The sequence below is a fragment of the Emys orbicularis genome, chromosome 2 (assembly GCF_028017835.1).
Source record: "Emys orbicularis isolate rEmyOrb1 chromosome 2, rEmyOrb1.hap1, whole genome shotgun sequence".
NCBI lineage: Eukaryota > Metazoa > Chordata > Testudines > Emydidae > Emys > Emys orbicularis.
The window spans coordinates 136,045,498-136,070,081 of NC_088684.1; the positions used below are offsets into that span (position 1 = coordinate 136,045,498).

Genomic DNA, 24,584 nt, shown 5'->3' on the forward strand with positions numbered 1-24,584 from the left:
CTTGTGCCAAAATAACAAAAGGTTTGAATTAAAACCACTAAGGGTTTCTCTACACATGAAGATTGTTCCACATTACAGCAGGGTGAGAATTTAAAGTGCAATAGCTATTCTGGAATAGCTCCATGTGTAGACAATCCCTAAATCATTTCAGTGCCAGTTGGTGTGCAGACAAGACCATAAATAGAAGCTATCTGAAGCAGAGACTTTAATTTACCAGGGAACTGATTTTCATTTACACCAGGGACCGGATTTCTAAAGGTATTTAATAAGTGCCTAACAATGCAGCTAGGCACCCAATGAGATTTGCAAAATCAATGGGAGCCAGAAATATCCGACTAGTTGCTTAGCTGCATCTTATGTGGCTAAATACCTAAGGCTACGTCTTCACTACGGGGGGGAGGGTGTCGATTTAAGATACGCAAATTCAGCTGCGCGAATAGCGTAACTGAATTCGACGTATCCGAGCCGACTTACCCCGCTGTGAGGATGGCGGCAAATCGACCTCCGCGGCTCCCCCATCGACGGCGCTTACTCCTACCTGCGCTGATGGAGTACAAGCGTCGATTCGGGGATCGATTGTCGCGTCCCGACGAGACGCGATAATTCGATCCCCGAGAGATCGATTTCTACCCGCCGATTCAGGTGGGTAGTGAAGACGTAGCCTTAGGCACCTGTAGTACCTAAATACACCACACTGACAGTATAAAAGGGGCATTGAAGCGAGTCTAAATGGCCTTGGTGTAAATGAGATGCAGTCCCTATGTGTCTGTACAACATCTAGCATGATAAGGCCCCAATCTCTGGTGTCCCTTGCTGCTACTGCAATATAAACAAACATTAATAAATAGCTTTCAACTGGATCCAGCCCTGTTTCTAGACACAGACTCAGCGTAGTCAGAGATGGAAAAGCGCTACTTGGTCCCACTTAGTCTGTGCCCTGGAGGTCAGTGCAGGATTCTTCTCTTCAATCTATTTTCCTGGGCTTTATCTAGTCCAGTTATGTGAATTAGGGATGGGAGACCGACATAACTAAGAACACCCCCTCCCTCCCCAGAAGCTTAGCCCCTCAATAGAATGAACTCTCTCTCAGGCTTGTAGGAGGTTCTGAGCTAGTCAGGTAAGCAGATTATTACCCTCTCCCTGCCCCCCCCCCCACTTATGCTTTCTGGTTGGGAATGGAAACAGAATTGCCTAAAAGTGTCAGGAGAAAACCTTGCCTTGCCATTTGGATGGACCTGCTTTGCCGAGGAGAACGGAGCTTTAATCCGAATCCCTCCCTGCTTTCCTTTAGAAGCTCTTTTATTTTTGCAAAGACGACAATAATTAGAAAAAGCTAATGCACCGGAAGGATCTGTGTACAGAATGGAAAAAATGAGCTCAGGCTTTTTTGCATTTAGTAAATATAAAAATTAATGAGAGACTTTCAGGACCCTGTTAGAAATGCAGAAGGGCCCCTGTGAAGGATTTTTTTTTTAAATTGTACATGAATCTCTGCAATTATTCTGAATGCTTTATTTTTTTAGCCAATTAGGAAATGCATGGAAAGTATTAATATCCTATTTTAATTTGCTTAATATTCCTATTAACAATAAAAAGTCTAATTAAGGTATCTGTACAAAACGCCCTTAGCAGTAATTTCAGAGAATAATAGAGGAGAATGACTAGATATTTCTTGTTAAATGCATGCTGCAAATTAATTGATATCTTAATTAGACTTTAGTACTAAGATTATTAGTTAGATTGAATCAGAGCTGCAACACCTAATCTTTAAAAAATAAAATAAAATAAAATAAAAGCAGGCAACAGAGAGAGAAACAAGCTGCTTTTCTAAATGTTGTTTCTCTAAAGAAACTGATAATGCAATGAGAGAAAGGTTGGAAACAATGTAAGGGAGTTAGCACAAAAATAATAATAATGCTTTCTCCTTCTCTTGTGTCTTCCATGCCAGAATCTCACAACACATACACAAATTAAGCCCCCTAACACTCTTGTGAGATAGGCAAGCATCATTACCGCCATTACCATACAAGGAGGTTAAGTGATTTGCTCAAGCTTGCACACTGAGTGGGAACAGAATCCAGGCCTCACCTCCCAAGTCTCTGTACCTACAAGACTGTTCAGTCAAAACAAAATTATTCCTCCTATTTGTTCTCTCCCCTTGCCACCAATGTAAATTCTCATTGATCATTTCCTTGTGAGAAATTTGATCCTTGGATTGCATATTCTTGCTGCTTATCCCTGGGTCGGCTCCAGGACACTGACTCACAGCAATCCATTATCGACAGTCATACCGCTGAACTGCAAGTGACTCAATAAATGTGTGTGGGGTTTTTTGTTTTAAGACTGTTCTATTTTCCTCAAAAGTTTCTGACAAGGGGACTACCCACAGCACTAGAGAGGGAGGTCTTCTCCAGACAACCTGCACTACAGAATGCAGAGGCTGGTGTTAAAACAAAGATGACACTTACCTTCCCATCCAATACTTGCATCACGCTAAAGGAAAGGGCCAGAGAAACTACAATCCCTGTTCTCTGATTAATGAAAGTGTAAAAGGGTTGAAAATAAACCTTACCCGAGTCATCTCAACTGGAGAAAATCCCAGAATCTAGGGTAGAACTAGTTGAAATGTTTCCATTGCAAATATATTTTTGACCAAAAAAAAAAAAAATGTGGAAAATTTTAGTTTTGGTTGAATTTTTTTTTTTAAATAAAAAAATGTTTTTATTTTCTGTAAAAATATTAGGTTGTCAGTTTAGGTTTCCCTCCAGTCAAAAAAAGTTGTCATGGGAAATTTTGAAAACAATTATTTCCCCAATATTCTTTACAAAAAATAATTGACATTTTTGGACCAGCTCTACTCTAATGTATTGGGTAAACAACCACCTACCTGCCTTAACAGTCCTACCACTTTATATTTATATAGCAACCTTTCATCCTAGAGAGTTTCACATACAGAACCACAGAAATGCAGCTACCTCTGGAGAGGAGCATACAACATTTTACACACAATTTGAGAAGGAAAGGGAAAGCAATTTTTGGCCAAGAATACTGGGTCAAACCCTGGCACTTATGAAAAGCCCCAGACAGAGGCAATCAAAGAACGGGGCGGGGGGAATTGTGACTAGACTGCATGCAGACTGTTGGGAAAAAAACACCAAGGATAGACTTGAAATATATTGGGCAACCATCGGCAGAGCTGGTCAAATTGTGGGGAAAAAATTAATTTGCAAATAATCGATTCAGCCACTGGCATGTGTGTGTGAGGGAATCAACGAATAAACTACTTGCGAATATTATTCAGGCAGCTCTTCTCCCCCGTGGTCTCTGATGGCCACACAGAACACATGGGACCCGTTTGTAAGGGCTCATCCAAAGAGGGTGCTGGGCCTTTGCGCTGTACAATTCTCAGTGTACCGCATCCAGCCTAGGAGGAGGAAACACTGAGAAGCCTCTGCTGGGATTTGAACCTGGGGTTCCAAGGAAGTATAGCTGCGATGCTTAGGTTCGCTGCTGTTAAGAGCTGATATAACAGCTAAGCTATGCCCCTCCTACCGGCTTCTAAACTGCAGTTACCGGTCTCATCCCATTGCACACCCCAATGGGTTTTTATGCTCATTTGTTCCATGCTGAATGACTGATATATATACACACACACACACACACTCGAGAACATCTCCTTATGGGAGTAACTAACCACCTTGAAGCAGACCAGCTGTTCTGATTCCCTCAGGTAACTGCTCAAAATACACTCAGCCTGGGCAGTACAAATGAATAAAAGGACAGGGATTTCCTAGTGAATTACGAATCTCACAGTGATAGGGTACAGAGGGAAGTGCTGTCTTGCTGTCACACCCTGTGCTAAGCACCAACCTCATGCTGGGTAGGATTATTGACGTTAACGGGACAGATCCGAGAGTCAACACAACACAAACCCCAGTATTAACCTGACCTCCCTTCCTCAATAAACTCTGCTTTTAATTTGGACTCCTGATGCTGAGAAACCCCAAAGCCTCCAAAATCTGCTCATGCCAAGCAGGAAGATGGGTTTGCTGCAAGCTCAGCTGTATGGAGCCAGATTCAGCATTGAAGGAAGCAGGTGAACCAGTATCCAGGTCAGTGGAGTTGCAGCTGCTCCCATCTGAGCTAAGTTTGGCCTCTGGAATTGCACTGTCTACACCACCCATCCCATCTGCTCCATTCTCACTGTGTTCCACCTGCTGCATACTATCGCTCCAAGTCACGTGCAGACAAAATGTTTATCTTCCTGAGACTCGGGGCTTAAAGTATCAGGAGGTGACTGAAGCAGAAGGTGCTCAATGTAGAATACCTGGATTTCACTTCCCCCAACTGCTAAGGATGTATCTCCATCTACTCTACAAAAGGAGGAAGAGGACAAGTGGGAGCTGAAGAAGGGGCATTAGTGAGTTAATGAATTACTAAGCCCTCATTCCGCTGTGCAAAGCTCAGCTTTATAATACATGGAGAATTGGGCAAGGCTTGTTTCCAGGTTTCCTTCTCCTTGTATCCGTGAAAACCACTTACAATAATTTGTAACAAGCCCTTGGTGAATGGTAAGGAAACATGGCACCTGTTGTTCCCCTACCCTACAAGGTGGCTATTCAAGGCCCAAACCTGAAGTGGTACACAGGAATGAACCAGAGGAGGGACAGTAAGATGCAGGAGAAGCAGTCCTGTAATGTCTCTTTTTGAGGCTACACCACAAATTAGCCCATCGCCGCCCTGCTCACTTAAAAGAACGACTATCCCTTATTTGAGCGCAGGCTAAGGTCTGGCTGGGGGGAAAAGTTAAATGAATGCGTTGAGCGACATTTACACACCACTGGTGTGATCCTATGCAGGAGAGAGAAGAGGAAAACAGGGCCAGTACTCACTTTGATGTCAATGACAACCCAGTGTCTCCAGAAACGGTACTTTGGATTAGCTCTGTTCGGGGCATCTGGATCCACCATGATCAGCAAATACTTCTTATTCTGGAATATAAAAAAAACACCCCCGACCTTTGAAACACGCAGGCTTACAGTGCTTTCACAATTCAGTAGTAGGTAAATGCTTTCAGGGGAGAGAGGGCATAGGGCAAAGAAGATGGGAGAAGTAGGACTTTGGGATTCTCTTCCTAGCTCTGCCTCTCACTCAGTGAAGCTTCAGTGCGGGTAGTACGCCATTAGTCTAGGGATGTCCATAAATACCCACAAAAGTACATACCCGAGGTACAATCCCAGCATGGACCTCGGGTACGTACTCAGCTCGCTAGCCCACTCTGACCCCTGCACGGAGCTCTTTTCACTGCTGTTGCTACCTGCACTCGTTGGATTCAAGCTAGGTTGTGTAGGCTAGCCTGTGCAGAGCTTTTGCTGTGTAGATATACCACTGTGGGAGTTAATCACAGGTTAGGACAGAGCCTGCCTCTTGCCATGTTGTGTCTGTCCTGAGGAATGTCAACTTCAAAGGGCATCAGTCCAGGACTTTCATCAGCCCTGAATTCTCTCTCTCTCACCCACCCCCACTGTAACAGTTATATTTGTGTATGAGCCTCAGATGAAATGAGCTGTAAAAATGCAACATATCCTATTACTGAGTGCTTCACGCTAAGCCTGGATTCCTTCTCCTGACATTTTATTCCTCGTGGCCTAAACTTCCTCCAAGAGCTCACAGAGGAAGAATGGGCTTTTGTAACAAGTCCAAATACAAGGCACCGGAGAGAATTTTCCCCAACCGTTCACTAACCACATCCTACAGCAGAGCAGCACAGAGAGACGTGCCGTGACACAAGGGGCTTTCCACACAGAGGCTTGCATTCCCCTGGAAATGAGGGACAGGATATAGTCTAATCTCAGAGACAGAATCTCACAGCCCCTGTGCACTACCCTGCTGGGTCAGTTGTGTGAACAGTCTAGTAGCAAGGGGGGGAAAGTCTCCCCACCAACTAAACAAAACACTGACTAAATTAATTCAGCCGAGAACAGGAGCTTCCAGGGCAGAGCAGGCTGATGAGCTCTCTTAAGTTCAGTACCTTGCGTCTGGCCATAAGCGATACTTCAAGAAGGCAACATAGCTCCATAATGCACTGTAAGTGGAAAATGTAAACCTGCCTGACCCTTGCAGGTCATGACCCGAGGCATGCATTTTAATAACCCATCTCAGCGTGTTAGGTGGTGTTGCTACAAATGCTATTGATGGCCATAAAATGACCCAGACCCTCTCAGTTAATTTGATCCATTTACATAGGCTTGGGGCTTGTGAAAGGTGCTGGACTGACAGCCCTGGAAGAGGAAAGCCTCTCTATATCCAGAGAACAGGTGTAGCGTGGCTAGCAGCAGGGCAAGCATTCACCAGTCACTGCCCTGCCTGAGTTCTGGAGACACCGCCTTGGCAGGGGGGGGTGGGGGAGTTTCCGTGCCTGACATGCCCTATTACTAAAGGAGGACGCTAGCAGTGGTGGTTCTTGCAATGTGGACACCTGACCGAACCCACAGGCACCTTGTTCCAGGCTGCTGATAGATAGTAACAATAGTTTGGTCCTTGCCACCCTGGACTGGGTTTGATGACCTCTGGATGCTGAGCTAGGAGAGCCTACAGATCTCAGTGGACTTGGCAGGATATGGGGTTCCGGATGATCCTGCAAACACCGAGATCATTAAGGGACCTACAGGCTAATAAGATCTGGAGATGGACCCAGCAGCCCGCCAGCAATGAGGTGGGCTGGTGGCAGCGATTCCATAGCACACCTTGGGGTCAAAATTTCCTACATTGGCTACGAAATTTAGCCACATGACTCCCACTGAAATGAAAGAGAGCTGTGTAGCTATATGCCCTTGTCACCTATGAAAAAATCCCAGGTGGAGGTTAATAGCAAGCTCTTTGGTGCAGTTCTGTGTTGTACCAGACCTCGCACAGGGGGGCCCTGCCCCATGGCTGGAGCTCCCAGGTGTTACTGCAGTACAAATGAATAGTAATATTACGGCACTTTAACCTCAGCAATCCCACTGGAGATAAATCACGATCCGCCCCCTTTTACAGATAGTGAACGTGCGTCTATGGGCTTTTCTATCAGCAGAGTTAAGGTATGAACTTAAAGAGATTTAGCTAGAACAGTACAAAAAATTGTGCAGACACTTATTTCAGTTGATCTTGATAAATCTATTAGGACCAGGTTTAAGCTAAACCGAAATAAGGCACTCGGACTGAAATATGGGTGTCCATACGGGTTTGCGCTGATTTTACTAATCTGGTTTATTTTCAAATGGTGCAAGCTTGTGGGTAGGCAAAAGCCAAAAAGATCTTAAGAGCCTGACCCTAAGAAGCCAGGTACACCTGCAATTCTGACCAAGGTTCAGATGTGGGATTAAAATCTAGCAATTCCTGGTTCCCATTACTGTATTCTAATTGCTAGCCCCTCCCTCCCCAAACTTAATGCTGCACTGCACTAGTAGACCCAACCCGAAACATTGTTTGAAATAGCATCCAGTGAAAATATTGGATGGCAACACTGAAACTGGAGATTATGGAGGGGGAAAAAAATCCCAGGCTGCAAGTGTGAAGGAATTTGGGTTCTAACTTTAGGTGGGTACGTGGCTGAATGCTGTGTTTGTGAATCTCTTGCTTCGATTTCGGCGCCCAGCTGGTGGGAACAGAACGTGTAGTCATGGGACTGTCATCGTGTGCTGTCCAGGTTAACATGTAGCATTTCTATTACTATTAACAGACTTTCCGCTCCTCACTCCATCTGTTCTTCGAAATAATTGCAGTTGTACAGACCATGCCTTCGCTACAGGCAGGCTCTGGGGAGAGGATAGTGCTTTTATGCAAAAAAAAAAAAAAAGTGTTAAAAAATAACAGCAAACACGAGAATAGAGTGTGAGCGAAGTTAACAGCAGGCTCAGAATTCGGTACAGATTGTGGCCTATCAAGGCAGCATTGCACAGAGCCTTGGGCTGGTCAGACTAGGCCATTCTGCATGAGGGAAGAGGGGTTGTATCAGTGCCAGGCATGCTCCATCCCCACTGTGGGTTTGGATATTTTTTTTTTCATTCTGACGTAGCAGGACTGATTACTCTGAACCTGGATATGCCCTGAGGGTGGAGCATGGGTGTGATCCTTCGCCTGCTCCCCAGCAGGATACAGTTAATTCACACTGACGTCAGGGGGCAGTGCGGTACCAAGCCCTAGATCAACACAGAGTCAGGGCCTGTTACTCTCTCTGCTTGGGGCAGGGATGGAAGCAGCAGTGTGGGGGGCGCTTTAAGTCACGTTTGTTCTCCTCCTGTCCTGGGGCTGCTCTATCTTACGCTCTGCTTGTCATGCATGCTCCAGCCTGGACTCAGGCGGTACTCCCTACCGTCGGGGCTGGGAGCAGGACTCTTACATCAGCTTTGTAGCTGCTGGGCCCGCCCTGAGGAGGAGGATTGTCAGGGGGACGTTTCTACCTTCTAAGACCCCTTTACACTGCCAAAGGAACTGACAGTCGGGCCCTCCACATGCATGTCACGTGCACCAGGCAGAAGCCACATCAAAGCAATTAGCAGCAAAAGGTGAACTGCAAACGGCTTGGCTCAGCTTGGAGCAGAACCATGGATGCTCCTCTCGAGTTCAGTCAGCCCCCCTGAGCTGTGCTTTGGGGTCATTGCTCTCACGCGTTATGGTGACTTCCTGCTTTTGGTTGGGCCAGAAACACCCCAAGAACAGCCTCTGTGATGGTATTCCAGCTCTTCCGTTCCAGAGGCCCAGGACACCCCAGCACCTGCTGAGGACTGGGGGTGTGGAGTTCCTCAGGGAAGCCTGAAAATGCCAGAGGTTTGTTCGAAGCCTGAGCAAAAGATTCCCTCGGCTAGGAGGCAAAGGCATTCCCGAAAGGCATCCTAATAGAGACAATCCCACATCTTCCAGCCAAAGATAGCAAAGCCTGTCACAGACATGCAGAAATCTTCTCAGTGGGTATTATCATCTCCCATGCAACAGAGAGGGAAACCAGCTTGCCTCTTCACAAAGCAGTGGATCGTTAGCTTACAGTGTCTTTCATAGCTGGTAACAGAATGCAGGAATCCTGACTTCCTGGCTCTGGTCACTGGACCCCCCCGCCTCAGAGCTGAGACTAGAACCCAGGAGTCCTGCCTCACAGGCAGCCGTTGGAACCATTGCATGCTTGCTCCTGAGATTGCACCAGGCCAGATTTTTAAACCCGACCTCGTTTCGCTCTAGAAGTGACGTTGTCGCATGCCGAGGACCGGCAAAGGGGGATCTGGCATTTTAGACTGTTTGTGTGCCAGCCTGAAAAGGACACGGGAGCCCTGATGCTGGTGAATTTATTTTTTTTAAAACCCTCCTTTGACACGGGCTAACAGCATTAGCTCCTGTCAAGACTCCAGAGAGGGAATCAGCCCACAGTGAGGCTGGAGCTGCTCAGCTTTCTGGGCATGAATCAGTCCAAGAGATTAATGGAGGGGAGGGGACTCGGTTTAAATCAGAAAACTCCTCAATCCTCTCGCTTCTCAAGAGGAACATACATTGTTTTTGCAGACGACGAAGGGAGAACGAGAGGAAGGGGAAAGCCGTTTCCTAGCGACTATCCCAAATTCTTTAATTTTTTTATAAGTACCTCAGCTTTTCATACCCTTCTCTCCCTTTCCTTTTCAGCAGTAATGAGCCCAAAGGGCTAACGGCCTCAGACCTGCAAGCTGCCTGCTTGGCCAAGATTCTCAGGCTCTATTCCCTGCTCTGCCACTGGTTTGCTGTGTGTGGTCTTGGGGCGGAGGATATATTGTGTCTGCGCTGGTGGGGAGGGGTGCCGAGGGAATCCCTGAAGACATTCCAGACAGAATTCCTTGAGGGTAGCCTGTGCTAGAGTGGAAGTGGCACTGTCCTTTTACAGGGTGCACCATCTATTCCCATTGGGTTTATCCAACCCCATCTTCTGCGATGATCCTTTGTGGGTATTTAGGGACATCCCTAGACTAATGGCATGACTCTGCCATGGTCACTCAGGAAGTCAGTGGCAAGAACTGATCGGAGTCCTAGACTAGTACCTTAACCTCCAGGTCAGCCTTCTTCTCTATCCCATATGGTCCTATGATTGCAGGGGATGGACACTGATTGTCGAACCACGGGCATTCCTTGCACCCTCTGTCTATGGTTGTGCATACCCACAAAGGCCCAACCACTCTGAGACTGCTCTGTGACTCAGTTTCCCTATCTGTAAAATAGGGATAACACACTATGATGTGGGAGGGGGAAGAGTTAATTAGTTACCGTCTGTTGAGTGCTTTGATGATGAAAGGTCTAAGCATCACGTTTTAGCTGCTAATTGCATCTGGGTGGAAGCGGCACTATATATAATTATAATTTTTTAAAAGCACGAGCTGTTCAGATTAGCCATCGTTTTGGAAACTTGCTCCGAGCGAGCGAGGACGTTGTAAGAACCAGAGACAGCATGGCAGGCAGGGAGGATTGGGGTAGAGGGGGATTAACGTACTGAGGATATGCTGCTGAATAGATCCAGAGGAGACAGGGCAGGACAGGAATTAAAGATTTATCCAAATGAAAGCAAACAGGGTGTTAAGCAACACACATGTAGAGCTAGTGGTTTCCTAGGTAACAAGTGCACCATGGAACTGCCACACGTGCACAGCCTAGTGCATTTCTGCTGGCAACTGAACAATGCAAAGGAATGAGTCAGGGCCTACGCTTGCAACACAAGGGCGGGTTTGACTCCCCAGAGAGGGATAGATTAAACAGACTGACCCCAGATTGCAGTCTGAAAACTGGAGCAATTAAATAAATATACATGGTGCCATCTGTAAGATCTGTGAATTGTGGCACATACAAGAGGGGTGGGGAGAGTTGTTCTGGAAAGAAGTGATGCATACAGAATATCTGGGGAGGCGTGTCTGGGCTAGAGCATCAATAAGTGCTCAGGGTGAAACCCAGTCATATTCACAACTCACACTGGTCCAGCCGTGGAGGTTAACAGACCTTTTAAGTAAATCTGAGCCATTTTAGAAAAACCGTGCAAAATTCAGAGTTTACCCGTCTTTGATGCAAAACGTGGCAGGGCTCAGTGCAGTGGGCCTAGCTTCCCTTTGAAACTGTGAGTTCATTTGTCCTTCAAATCTAAGAGCAAGACTCAGGTGGTGAAAACCCCTGGATCCACTACTCCCTCCCACCTCCCCCAGATACTCACGAGAAACCCTGCAAAGCAGAACAGAAGGGTTTCACACAGTTCCAGTCTACACCTTGCTCCCATCAAAGAGCAATAAATACGCTTTGCCAACATCAGGTACTCGCAACTTCTAGATCATGTTCCAGTCCCACCCCCTGTCAAAAGACTAATCTTGTACCCAGGCATTTGCAATAGCAATTTACACTTATAACGAGCGATCTCTGGAACGGCTAGAGCACTCATCCCAGTAATCAAGCACTTTTCATCAGAAATTCTCAGAGTTTTGCAAACCTCAAAGAATGTGAAAAGCAACTGTTTATAGTACTTATATGGCCCCATTACTAGAGTATCTGAGCAGCTCACAACTGTTAATGTACCTATCCTTAGGGTTACCAGACATCAACTATGAAAAAACGGCACACAGGGTGGGGGGTAATAGGCGCCTATATAATAAAAAGTCCCAAAAAACGTGACTGTCCCTTTAAAAACGGGACGGATGGTCACCCTACCTATCCTCCCAATACCCCTCTACGGTATTATCCCCATTTTACAGCTGTGGAATTGAGGCACAGAGAGATAAAGGGCTGGCCTAGATCACACAAGAAGTCACAGCAGGGAACTGACCTTGGGTGGCCCAAGTCCCAGACTAGCACGCTAAGCATGTGTCCATTGGGTGACTCCATGATTGTCATCGCTCAGGGTACGTCTGCGCGGCAATCGGGGATCTGATTGCAGTGCCTGTAGACATTTGAGCTAGCTCAAATAATAGCTGTGAAGCTGCAGCAGGACGGGCTGTGCAATCCTACTCAGGAGCCGAGCGACGAATGTGAGCAGCTAAGTTTGTGCTAGTGCGTCTTCGCTGGTATTGTGACTTGAGCTAGCTAGATCAAAGCTAGCTTGGGTATGTCTACACATGCTGCAGTTGCACCACTGACTGGAGTGTAGACATATACTAAATGACCTTTAGTTCAAGTTTGTCCAAAAAATATTTCCTTCTAGGTGCCAGTGCTGGAAACTCAGCCTGATATCTGAGAATCAAGCTGGGTTCTTTCTGGCTCATCCCTGGTCATAAAGATTCTATAATAGGCACATAGTGAGCAATTCTGTTCTTCGTGCATGACCAAGAATGAATTCCAGCTTCCTCTTCTGTGGCTAACGGGAGGGAAAAGCAGTAAAAAGAATCACTTGCAGCTAAATAAGCCAGTGTGGCTCTGAACACACATAAGGAGCAGAACTGATAGGATTTTTATAGTCACTTTTTTTAAACCATAGCCTCACCTCAAGTTTCAGGTCCGTATTATTAACCCAATTTAACAGAAGATAAACAAAGGTGGAACGTCCTGCCTAAGGGGCCAAGTGGCAGAAGCTGTGATTTTGACCCAGGCATCCCAGCGCTCCCTTTGGCTCTAACCACTACATCACACTCCTCAACCCCTCCCTGCAATATAAAATGCTTAATGGAGACGTCGTTGATTTTATAAGAGACTGGAATTCCAACACAATCTGTAGTGCTGATGAAACACTAGCTAGCCAGTCTACAATATTTGTGCATGCTCTCTCGCATCTCCCCAGGGGCTAAGCAGAGCTAAGCCAGCCAAATATTTATGCAACCTAATGTTCTAATAATAATTGATTAATCCAGGATCATTAAAGTCAGACTCTAAATTTGTTAGAAGGTCTATTCCCAGACTGAGCCTTTACATGCTTTAGGAAAGGGTTTTATTCGCTATCAGAAGAGAATGGCTTCTTTCTGTGTAGCAGGCTAGACCATTAAGTTTCTTCTGATAAAACAGCAATTGTTACATTAAACTGATAATGTTACTAAAGAAGAGAAAAATAGCATTCAAGTAAGGGGTCTGTCCTGCCCTCAGTGCATATCTGTACGACCTATTAATGCTAATACAGGATGAATACGTATATGCAACATGGAGAACTGCCACTACATGCATACCCAACTCCCATAAAACATTAGTGGGAGGCATACGCTGTGAGGGACATCACCTGCTCTGTTTCGTTAAGGGTTTTATGTGTGCATTTTAAACAGCCATTATTCCTTCGTATAAAGGCATACCATAAGCACATTCTGGGCTTACCCAAAATGATTATCCATGAAAACAGGCTATGAAATTACTTCATAACCTGCAAATCCACAGGATAAGGGTGGCTGGATTGGGGCAATGGGGGGGGAAAGAGTGTTGATTCCACACAGATCATAAGAAGTTAGGGCCAGATTTTGATCAGAGAGTTACACCAGGGTAAATCCGGAGCAAAGACAGTGAAGTCAGCAGAGTTATACTAGTGCAATCAAGATCAGAATCTGCCTCTTTTAGTCTTTACCTGGCACAGTCTATAAAAGGTAAAGTCGGCCTATGCAACATCATACTTAAAACCACAGCAGCAGAGATGGAAAAGAAGATTGTCTTGGGAAGCGAGGCTGCCTTCCTTCGCGACAGCGCTAAATTGTCTGCAATTGATTATGACGGCGGCAAACATATTCTTTTCATTTTCCGGAAATAAAAAGTATATCTAAAAATCTGGAAGGGACAATTCTGCTCTCATTCCCCATACCCTCACCTCTAACACACACATAATGAGTAATTGGACAGTTTAGGCCCCACTACAACAAGCCTGCTGGAAAGAAGTTAAATTCACTAAGTGGCAGCAAAAAGTTAAAACAAATTTTCCCCCACTCCCTCCCAACAACAGACCACAATAACTGAGAGGGAGGCTGTGGCAACTGTTTCTTCGGCTGAGACACACTTTTACTGAGATCCAGAGAATTCATCCCTGAACCCTTCCACTTTATTATAATTTGCCCAATGTCCTCAGGAAATGGATTTGGGAACAGCTTAATTATTGAGGACACTGCCTTGTCCCCCGGTTTCTGCTCAATCACAGGCTAAAGCTCAGAATGAAGCAGATGTGCCTGGCTGTGTTTTAGAAACCCTGTGTGAGAGGAGGCGGCAGGAGGCGAGCAGTCCCTGTGACAGCGCCCAGCCTTCCAACCCAATCTCCGTCACACAAGAGGACGTGTAGATTGGTGACATTCGACATTTTCTGACAAATATTTTGATGCAAAATGGCACCTCAGTCACAAATTATTTTCAGAGTCCTGCTGAAAAAGGGATCGTGCTGGGTGACATTTGAAAACAATCAGACCATTGTTCCCCGGCCATGAGGTAAGGGGTCAGCAAGGCATAGTAGCCTCCTGTGGGTCCCGCCCAATTTCCCACTGCCTCATGCCTGCTACAGTTGTTCACACCAGGGCAGAGTGAGTACTCAGTGCTGCTGCCAGTGGGCGCGAGTGCTGACTGGGTAGCGTGTGCACAGGTGCAAGGCAGCGGAGAATCCAGCATGCTCTTAGTCCTTGTGTAGGCTTGGGAATAGCCACGATCCAGCCCGCAGCAGCCAGCAGTTTAGCTGCACCACTATCAACCCCTCGGTATAGACAACAACTTGAAGTGTTGAGCAGGGGCTGACCCCCAGTTAGCTCAATCGCTGCAACACTGGCTTGCCCAGGGCTACCCTTAAGACTCAGGATGACATAGTTACAGTGCTCAGGGGTTTGAAAAACCCACACCCCGGAGTACCATTGCTGTGCCAACCTAGCCCCGGGGTAAACGCAGCTATGTCAGTGGAAGAATGCTTCCATCAACCTAGTTACCATCGCTCTGGGAAGCAGGGTTCCTATAGCAATGGAGAAAACCCTTCTGTCTCTGTACAGCTGCACTATATTAGGGGGTTGTAGCGGGATAGCTCTGGTGCTGTTGCGCCAGAGTGCAGGCATGGCCTGACAGCTCTGTCTGTTGGAACAGCTGGCCTTGGGGTCAACGCCGCAGCAGCTACAAGAATTGCTGGCCGCCGGCTGCTACATCAGGGACATTCCTGTATGTTATATTCCTTCCCCTCTGCAACCTATTGCTCCAGTGGCTGGTCACAGTCAACCTACTAAATCTTACTTCTCAATGCTCAGCCCTGCTTGACTCACCAATGGAAGGAACTCCCATGGGAGCCTCCAGTGCTAATGGGGCTGGCCCAATGGCTGTGTGCAGGGTTACAGTGGGGTATAGAGGTTCGCATCTGAATGGCTGAGCCTTTTTTAGATTGCAGGCTCTTAGGGGCAGGAACTGTCTGCTCATCTGTGTTTTGTACCACACTGAGCACAATGGGGGGCCCCATGCTTGGCTGGTCCTTAGGCATGACTGTAATAGACCCAACCAAGCACTGTTTCTCCTAGAATGCATGGTGCAGGCATCACAGAGGGGCTGCATAGGAGATGGAGAAACAGTGGGGTTGGGAAAGAGGTCTGAGGAAGATGAACCACTTGCTGGAAGCCCAGCCAAGCGGCCTGTCCAGAACAAGCCCCTCAGTGAGGGTGCAGGGGAAAGGGTAATGAGGGAAAGAACTGCCGTTCTGAAGGACCAGAGCGAGCCTGGATCCATGCCTGGCCATGGCTCATCTGCTGGGTCCAGGGAGGCAAGGCCACCGTGGAAACAGTTGGCAGGAGAGGGGAGGCCCAGACACTGCTACGATGGAGGCTGGGCAAGGACCCGTAGAGAAGAGCTGGGGGTCAAAGGGCGTATTTGAGACAGTCCGAGGGAGTCCCGTTAACATTCTACAGCAGGCCCATGACTGGCTGCTTCCTGCCCGAAAGCCTCGTTTTCAAATGTCAGTGCCCCAAGGAGGAGTCCAAACAGGGCCACCCAGAGGATTCAGGGGGTCTGGGACAAAGCAATTTCGGGGGCCCCTTCCATAAAAAAAAGTTGCAATACTATAGAATACTATATTCTCGTGGGGGCTCCTGTGGGGCCTGGGGCAAATTGCCCCACTTGTCCCCCCTCTAGGCGGCCCTGAGTCCAAATCCTACCACGTTAGGATGCTGAAAACACAGGAACTGCAAGACTGGAGAAGAGCTGTGAGCTGATCAGACCAATTAGGGCTTCAGAGGAAGGAGCAGGAAAGCTCCTAATCTCCAGTAAGCGACTGTCTTAAGCCCTGCAGCATGAGGTTCACGATCTCTTCCAAAATATGTTCGTATTAACTATCATCATTCTGGAAATTCTGCTTATTGTCTGAATCTCGCTGAGGTTTTTGGCCTCACCAGCATCCTGTGGCAACGAGTTCCATAGTGTCGTTATCCATTGAGTGAAAAAGTATTTCCTTTTAGTGGTTTTTAGCATCTCGCCTTTTCCCCTGATTCTCCTCTTGTTCTTGTGTTCTGGAAAACCTGCACGTGCACATCCCGGGGCCAGTCTGAGCCTGCAGGGCCGAGACGGGATTTCAATGTTGTTCATGCAACCACAAGAAGAGTCGGTTCCTTCTCTGTTGTGCAAGGGGGCAGCAGAGTCACGCAGGTTTAAGCAAGAAGAGCTCAGCCTTGGATGAGGGTCTCAGAAGGAAGGTTCAAGGTCAGGAAGCAAAGCAGCTTGAGGTTTTTAACTGGCATTCTTTATTAGGCGACAAACATGTGCCCCGTCCTTTACAGTGGCAGGTCTGGCTCCCTTCTGACAGAGAGGTTGCAGACACAACCTCTGAGGGTGTGTCTACACTGCACCTGGGAGTGAGCTTCCCAGCCCCGGGCCACAGACTTGTGCTAGCAGGGCTAGTGTGCTAAAAGGAGTGTGGAGCTGTTGCAGCTCGGGCTCTCAAGCCGGAGGGGCACGGGGCGTGTACACAGTCTACACCCGAGAACAGCCCTTTTAGCATGAGCCTGGCTAGCGCAAGTCTGCCGACCCAGGCTGGGAAGCTCACTCCCAGGTGTGGTGTACACATAGGTGCTGGAACTCAGGGTGCTGCCGCACCCCCTGGCTTGAAGTGGTTTCCATCATATACAGAGTTTACAGTTTGATTCAATGGCTCTCAGCACCCCCACTGTACAAACTGTCCCAGCGCCCCGGGCGTAGACACACTAAAAGACCGGCAAAGAACCACGAAGGGTTTGCTTGCACAGCAGCTGGGAGGTGCAGTTCCCAGCGTGGGCACGTGCTAGCTCTGACCAGGCCAGAGCACTATGGTCCTGGTGGCATGGAGAGTGGCTTGAGCTAGCTGCCCAAGTGCAATCCTGTCAGAGGTCCTAGGTACATACCCAGACCACTAGCCCGAGCTGCCAGCTCACTCAAAGCTAGCGTGCGTATGTCTGCCCCAGCTGCTGTGTAGACATAGCCTCCCTACTGATAGCACTGAGGTATGGCCCGGTGAGTTCTCCCAGGAGGTGAGGTCATCCCAAAGGAGACTGGCTAGGCTAGCCCGTCCAACCATCACCAGCCCATACTTGTGTGGTGAGGCTCCAGCCAAACCCTTCAGTACCGAGGGCCGGGAGTGAGACAACGGGCCTTTACCCTGCCGTGGAGCTCAGAATGGAGGAGATGGAGGGGCAGGTCCTTGCTCCGCACTGGGGCTAGGAGTAGCCTATGAACACATTTTTATTCCTTTCTTTTTAAAAGGTGCAATTACAACGGAGAACAAAATATCCCCCCTCACGCCAGCTGGGGCTGACTGAGATCCACTCACCCCCAAGCTGGCCATAGGCCCCAGAGCTATCAGACCCTATTTCCCACCCTGGGGCAGAGCCTGCCCGGGCAAGCTGTCCCTGCCAACTTTTACAGGCCAAATGGCTGCATGAGAAAGCAGGGCCCTCTCCCCATCCGAGAGCTGCATGCTGGAAGGGAATGCAGCAATGAGGAGCCATTATTCGGAGCTGGGTATTGATGCCATGAACTCCTCCGGCATGATGGGAGCCACACGGCTGTGGTAATTGCTGAACCCTGTGCTACCAGACACCTCTGAAAAGCTAAAATGACTTTAAATGCCTAAACATTTTAAAACAAACCTTGGAACAATTCAGCTTCTACCTCCTCGCCTGATCTCTCTCTCTCTCTCTCTCTTTCCCCCCCTCCCCTCGTTTTTACGGTTTCGAGAGCTGTTTTACGCCTCATTACCTGCACACTGTGAGTGATGTCTGTCGGTCCTGGAGCTGTAAATACCTTAAATCATGCTTCATTAAGAATATCTATGGTGCTATTAAAGAGCTATAATAGACAACGAGTTAACAGATGATTAAATATGAACTCCATTTGTGTCAGTCACCAGCTCGCGGGAAGAGGCTTTAAGTTTTTTAAACTCGCACTCATTATCTGCTGAAGTGCGGCTCGGGCGGGCGCTGGGTTTGTGAGAGGCAGTTGAGGAAAGCGCGCTCTCATGGCGCTGTGGAGGGGTTGCTTAAATTAGAGCGCAGTTTGAAGAATTGCTTTCCCCACCCGTCACTTTAGTGCCTTCCTGCAGGATACCCACCCTCCGCTCTCGAGTTAGAAGGGAGCAGCTTGCTTTCTCCGTCTCTGGGATTTGTTATTCGGAGCTGACAATGCTGACAGCCCTGTTTCCATGCATACAGTCAAATACCACTTTGAGACACATGCAACAGATCAATCTTTAATGTCTGGTAGCCAGAGATAAATAAAGAGGAATGATGGGGGAAATAGAGGAGAGAAAACAGGTCAGGATGCTGACTGCCTTACACAGAGCAGGACAGGGAGAGGATGTGAGCAAACCCACTGCATCACTCACCCGGGTAGCCTGTGAAGGCCAAGACTCCAAAAAGCAGGAGGAAAAACAAAGGGGCCAACGGAAATCACAAAGATGCAAAGCTAGGTGCCTTTTTTCACGGTTTTGACATTTCTGTGTTGTTGTTTTTTTTCTTTTTTTGCCCTGTTCAAACAACCTGCAATTGACACGGATTCACGAAACGTTTGGGTTGAACTGAATCTGCATTTTTTGTTTAAAAAAAAAAAAAAAAGTTTGGCTGAAAAATGTCGCCACGTTCTAGTCCTGAGTTCTAATCTTTGCTCTGCTATCAATTCGCTGTTGGTGAAAGTCACGGCTGTGCAGCTAAGAGTGTGCAGAGGAAAGCGCAGCAGACCTCAAGCGCTAGTTATACACCTGTTGCATCCTCTGGCCCTGCGCTTTATGCCTGTATTCTTTGTGGCCAGGACTCTTGCTCAAGAACTGGACTTGTTAGCCACTCGCCCTGCTGCAGTCTGGCACACAGCTCTAGAAATGCTTTGGTACTTACCCCATTGTCTTTCAAGGCGGATGGTTGCCACCCCTAGCAGCCAGCCAGCGTAAGACCTATACGTCACTTACTTATCACATGAAGCTGTCAGAATAGACCTTAACTAGGGCACATGACCTTTGTCTCCATGTTCCATATGTACCAAAATCAAAGCAATTACTGGTTGAAACTGATTTACATGGCTCTTTGCACAGGGGTGAATTTTATCCTGCATGGTTTTTGCAAGGCACTCCACCTTTCTGTGCCTCAGTTTCCCCCCTGTAAAATGGTAAGGATGATAAATACTCCATATCTCACAGGAGTGATAGGGGAACAAATTAATATTTCTATAGGTTTTTCTATGGGTGAGATGCAACACAGGTCCTTATTTCTTATTACTGAGAAAACACCTTTAGCCCCTGCTGCAAAGGAGACACATGTGCATTCCTGTCTATCACATGAAATGCCCTGCTTTTTGTCCCAGCTCATTGCTGCAGTGGACTAAACTGAGTACCCAAAACAGACCCTTAGCAAAGCTGCGCTACTCATGTGGACCATGAAGAAGTTCAACAGAAAGAGGATGTCCTTCCTTGCCCTGTGCAAACCAGAGGGAGAATCTTTGCCCATTCCCAATGCTGCTTCACTGTGCACTTGCCTATTAGCAGGACCTCAGTGCTCAGAGCACAGAACGGCACAGGGAAGGCTGAAACATTGATCCCCAGGGGCAGTGTTAGCGGGGACAGTAATTGAATCTCGCCGCGTATATTCAGTCACATACCATTCTGTGATTAAGTTAACTGGAAATGCCATTTCCGTATTGTTCAAACTCTAAGTGGCGAAGCCCCCTTATCATTTACTACCTGTCCCCTCTGCTCTCTCTTTCTGACCTCGCCTACCCTGCGGTACTACAGATCAGGCTGGATCAGCCTCTTGGGTCAGGGAAAGAAATTAATCCTGGCTCCCCTTGGGAATGCAGCCTCACGGCTCATCCACAAAAGATTACATGTGCTAGAAGAGAATGGAGAACTATCCGTCCACAGCTAGTTACTGAGCTCCTAAAAAGCGTTTCAACACTTGCTGGAACAGACCTTCTCTGCCAACCCCATCGCTGGGGACTGAATGCTAGTTCACGACCGCACTTCCCTAGCCCTTTACCTTTGGCTGTTTACTCTCAGAATATTTTTCTGCAAATGTCCCAAAAAATAGAGTAGAATTCCCCAAGTCCCACCTCCACCCGGACACCAGTGGATCCAAACCAAGAAATTGCTTTGGCAAAAACGGTCCAGTGCAGAAAAGAAATAACCCCTTCCCATCACAGAAATTATTCTTGTCTGGAATAGGAGTGAAAGGAGAACAGCTCAGAACTTCCCTCTCCAATAAATAAAGAAAATAAACCAGCAGCCCCACTTGTATGTGGTTTCCTGTTTGTAAACTAATGGATTTTTTTTTTCCAACCTGAAACCTCATTTCCAACATCTAATTTGTTTGAATGGGGCCCTTTTTGCAGAAGGAGGAAGATATGAAGCTTATAGTTTCTACAGCTGCTGGAGATACCAAGTCCAAGCTGAAACAATAAATGCTACATGTCAGAATTCATTGCACCTAGCCTACATGATCGATCCATTCTCCTGAAGTGATCAGGGCCTAAGCCCTTTAAAAAAAAAGTCTTTGAAAGTCTTTAATAATATTTTAAATTTGCAAAGTGATAAAATGTCGATGTTAACGTGTTAATTTCTACTATGCCTTGTTGCTTTGAAATCTGTGAAAAATGCAAAGCTTAAATGAGTCCTGTGAAAAGGAACAGTGCATCATTAACACAGCCAGATCCATATCACAGACTGCAGCAATTACCATCCAGTGAAACACTGCAAGCTGTGAAGAGCTTTCATTACCAGAGGTTTTACAGGTCATTCACCTTTGTCCAATCTTACGCTAAAACAAGCATTTTCTGCACCATGGATTCCAGCTTCATTTAAATCAGTAATTGCTTTGATTTTGGTACGTATGGAACATGGAGACTTCATGACTAAGAATTCTATTAGTCAATAAGTTTGCTACTTTTATGAACCATTAGTCATCTTGCCTCAATTCTTTCCCACACTGGGTTATGGATTGAGAACTTGATTTTCATGTCCAGTGAAATCTACCTTAAAGACCACCTGTTTGGAGCAATTATGCTTTCCTGGGTCACAAAGGTGGGATTCAATCAGCAGGTTACACTGTGGAATGCTATTTCTGGCTCAGTCACATCATTCTTTGTCATCTAGAAACTGATGAAAATAAGCTTCTTATTTAAAATACAAATGGGACTAGGGGTTGGTTGGTTGTTTTTTCAATCAGAGTTGAACACATCTGAACTCTGCATTCGAACACAGGGGTACTCAAACTTTAATCACCTGGAACCCACACATTACTTATTTTTCTTTCCGGTAATCCCGTGAAATCCCAGAATCCTTTGTGGCATTTCAGACTTTTTTTAAAAAATACCCAAAGAAAACAGTTGTGTTCCAAAAGGCTGCAATACATGAGGTTAGTGTGATCAAGTACATTGTGCTATAAATGCTTATATTAGTGGCATATACGTTTGAAAATATCTCAATTAAGAAGCATAATTTGAACGTTCATATAGAACATGTCATGAAATGCACATTTCTTAATGCTGTATATTCCAGGATGAGTGCTACCAGAAACAAACAATAGTCTATTCTATTTGTATAGGTTCTTATACAGTCCTTGTCACTGTCATATCTGAGTGCCTTCCAGTAATGCATTCAGCAATGTGATTAATATCTCTCATGGGTGGCTCATTCTCTCTCTCTCATCCTCTCCTCAGGAGATCATTTGAGGGTTTGTTTTGGTAGGGTTTGGGTTTTTTAGATGTACAGCAAGGGGTGAAATTCATACGTGTGTGGAAGGCCATCACATGGATTTGTGGTCCTTAGTGGGACTTAGACTAGGGTGACTAGATAACAACTGTGAAAAATCGGGACAGGGGGTAGGGGGTAATAGGCACCTATATAAGAAAAAAGTCCCCAAAACGGGACTGTCCCTATAAAAACGGGACATCTGGTCACCCTAACTTAGACTGCTGTTATTTGTATTTACAATAGTGCCTGAGGCCAGGGCCCCATTATGCTAGGTGCTGCACAAAGAACAAGGAGACGGTCCCTGGCCAAATGAGCTTTTATTTTAAAAGGTGAGACAATGGAAGGAAGCCGACAGACAAGGGGAGCACAAAGTAACAGAGATGCAATCATGAACAATATGCCAACTGCCTAACCAGTGCACAGGCCTCCTGCAGGCTCACTGCACTGGGGGTGAATTTCACCTGGATGGAATTACTGCATCTATTTATACGTGAAAAGCTTTCTTCTCAATCTGAAGGGTGAGGAACCAGTTTCAGTTCAGGAGAAAAATGTATGCCCTCCTATGACCCTGAACAGCTCAGAGACCTGCAAGGGAGTTAGGACACAAGGTTAAGAATGGCTGTTTTAAACCCGCACTGAAAATTAAATGTGGCCCAATGGCTATTTCAGTGTAGCCGTGACAAGAAAGCTAAATTTAGGCATCACACTGATGCGGGTGTGTCGACATCACCGCCTCTTTTGGTAAAAAGACTGTGGCCAGATCTTCAGATGGTATCAACAGTCAACTTCAACAGTGCGATGCCGTAGGTTTAGGATCTGGCCTTGAGAATACAGCAGGAACTCAAGAGCCGTGTCTGCACTGTGACGTTTTTGAAAAAAGAGTTTCCCACCGGTTCAGCCCCACTTGGTGGAGCCACGTACCTCAGCGCCAAGGCTGTGAACCTGAGCAGCAGAGGTGTCGGTGGAAGAGAGCAATTTTGACTGGCAAGTAGAGCTAGTCAACGTTTTCTCATGAAAGATTTTCATCGTGTTTAGACAGGTGCTAGTGGGGAAAGACGGGGTGTCCCTGTTTTGTCATCTTGAATTTATGCTGTTGGCAGGACTTCCAGGAAGAGATGTCAAGAAGTGGAAGATGGGCGACCGCACTCAGTGGGGAAGGGACCAGGTGCGGAAAGGTAGATTTGGAAGTCACTGCTGTAGGTGATTAACTGAAGCATATGCATCGGTTCTACAAGACTCTTAGATTTTTAGGCTTGAAGGGACCATTAGATCATCTAGTCCGGCCTGCATAACACAGGCCATAGACTTTCATCCAGCCACTCTGCTACTGAGCTCAACAAGTCATGTCTGACTACTACATAGCTTCCAGAAAGGCATCCCGTCCTGATGTGAAGACTTCAAGAGACCAGGCACCTACTACTTCTCTGTGTAGTGTGTTCCAGTGAGCTTGACCCTTGCGTTTGGTTTGACTCTGAACCTTCACAGATTCAGCCTTCCCTGCCCTCTGCCCACCTCTACATTTGTCCATGTTTAGGCTGCAAGCTCCTCAGAGCAGGGACTACCTCCTCTTGAATACCTAGAAAGGGCCTAACACAGTGTAGGTGCTACCGCCAAACAAATACATAATAATAGATCACCGCCAGACATAGCAGGCACAGATTTCAATGGCGCATTGGTGGAACGTGCCTGCCTAGCAGCTGGACAGACCGATGGCAGGGAAGCAGTTAACATTCCAGCAGGGAACGTTCTCCACGTGTTGTTTCTGCTGCATGAATTGGAATTCCTTTTTAGAAGTGATCTGTCATGGATTATTGCGTATTAACTGCAATTACAGTACAAGTGTTCATTGACGCAATTACCATAAGTACGTGGTAAAGCCATTAGAGAAGGTAATATGGGATCGTTATTTATTTAAAGGTGTTGGTAGGGAAGGGGACATGACCAGAGTGGGTTTCTTTTGACTTTTTAAGGAATGTTTCAAAACCAAAATTCACATTATGGCAACTGACCTGAAAGAAAAGAGAAAAGTTCATTCAGCATCCAGACTGTATGGCTGTAGCACCTCGGAGCCCTAGCCACGTATCCAGACCCCGCTGTGCTAGGCGCTGTACTAACACAAAAAAACGGACAGGCCCTATTTCAGCTTACAGTCTAAGTCAACTGATGGTTCAAGTGGAGGCTGCAAATATTCACACAGGAAAAACTCTCAGGTTTGGGGAATAAGCTTAACATGCTCTCCACCGTCAGCTCTCTGAGAATCCTCAGGGGATTCGGGAAAGGCTCCTTTCTGCCTTTGCTGGGCCTTTTTTCTTTTTTTAAGAGATCTCTTTCCTGTTCATTTAGCGCCAGTGAAAGAAGCTGGCTGGACAGGCCCGGAGACTGATATCCTTGATTCACTGAACAGATACAACCTGGAGTTTGAGTGCAAGCTTCCCCACCTACGCGCTGCAACTCTGGAAAGAGCCATCCCAGTGGCACATGCTATGCCAACTGCAGT

General features: G+C 46.7%; 1 protein-coding gene across 1 annotated transcript in view; it reads right to left on the minus strand.

The window, feature by feature from the left end:
• PEBP4 (phosphatidylethanolamine binding protein 4) overlaps positions 1-24,584 on the minus strand; it is a 196,954-nt gene that overhangs the window by 117,376 nt on the left and 54,994 nt on the right. Inside the window, exon 3 of the mRNA XM_065400045.1 lies at positions 4,893-4,991. Coding sequence (XP_065256117.1) covers positions 4,893-4,991 — 99 coding nt within the window. The remainder of the gene's footprint in view (positions 1-4,892; positions 4,992-24,584) is intronic.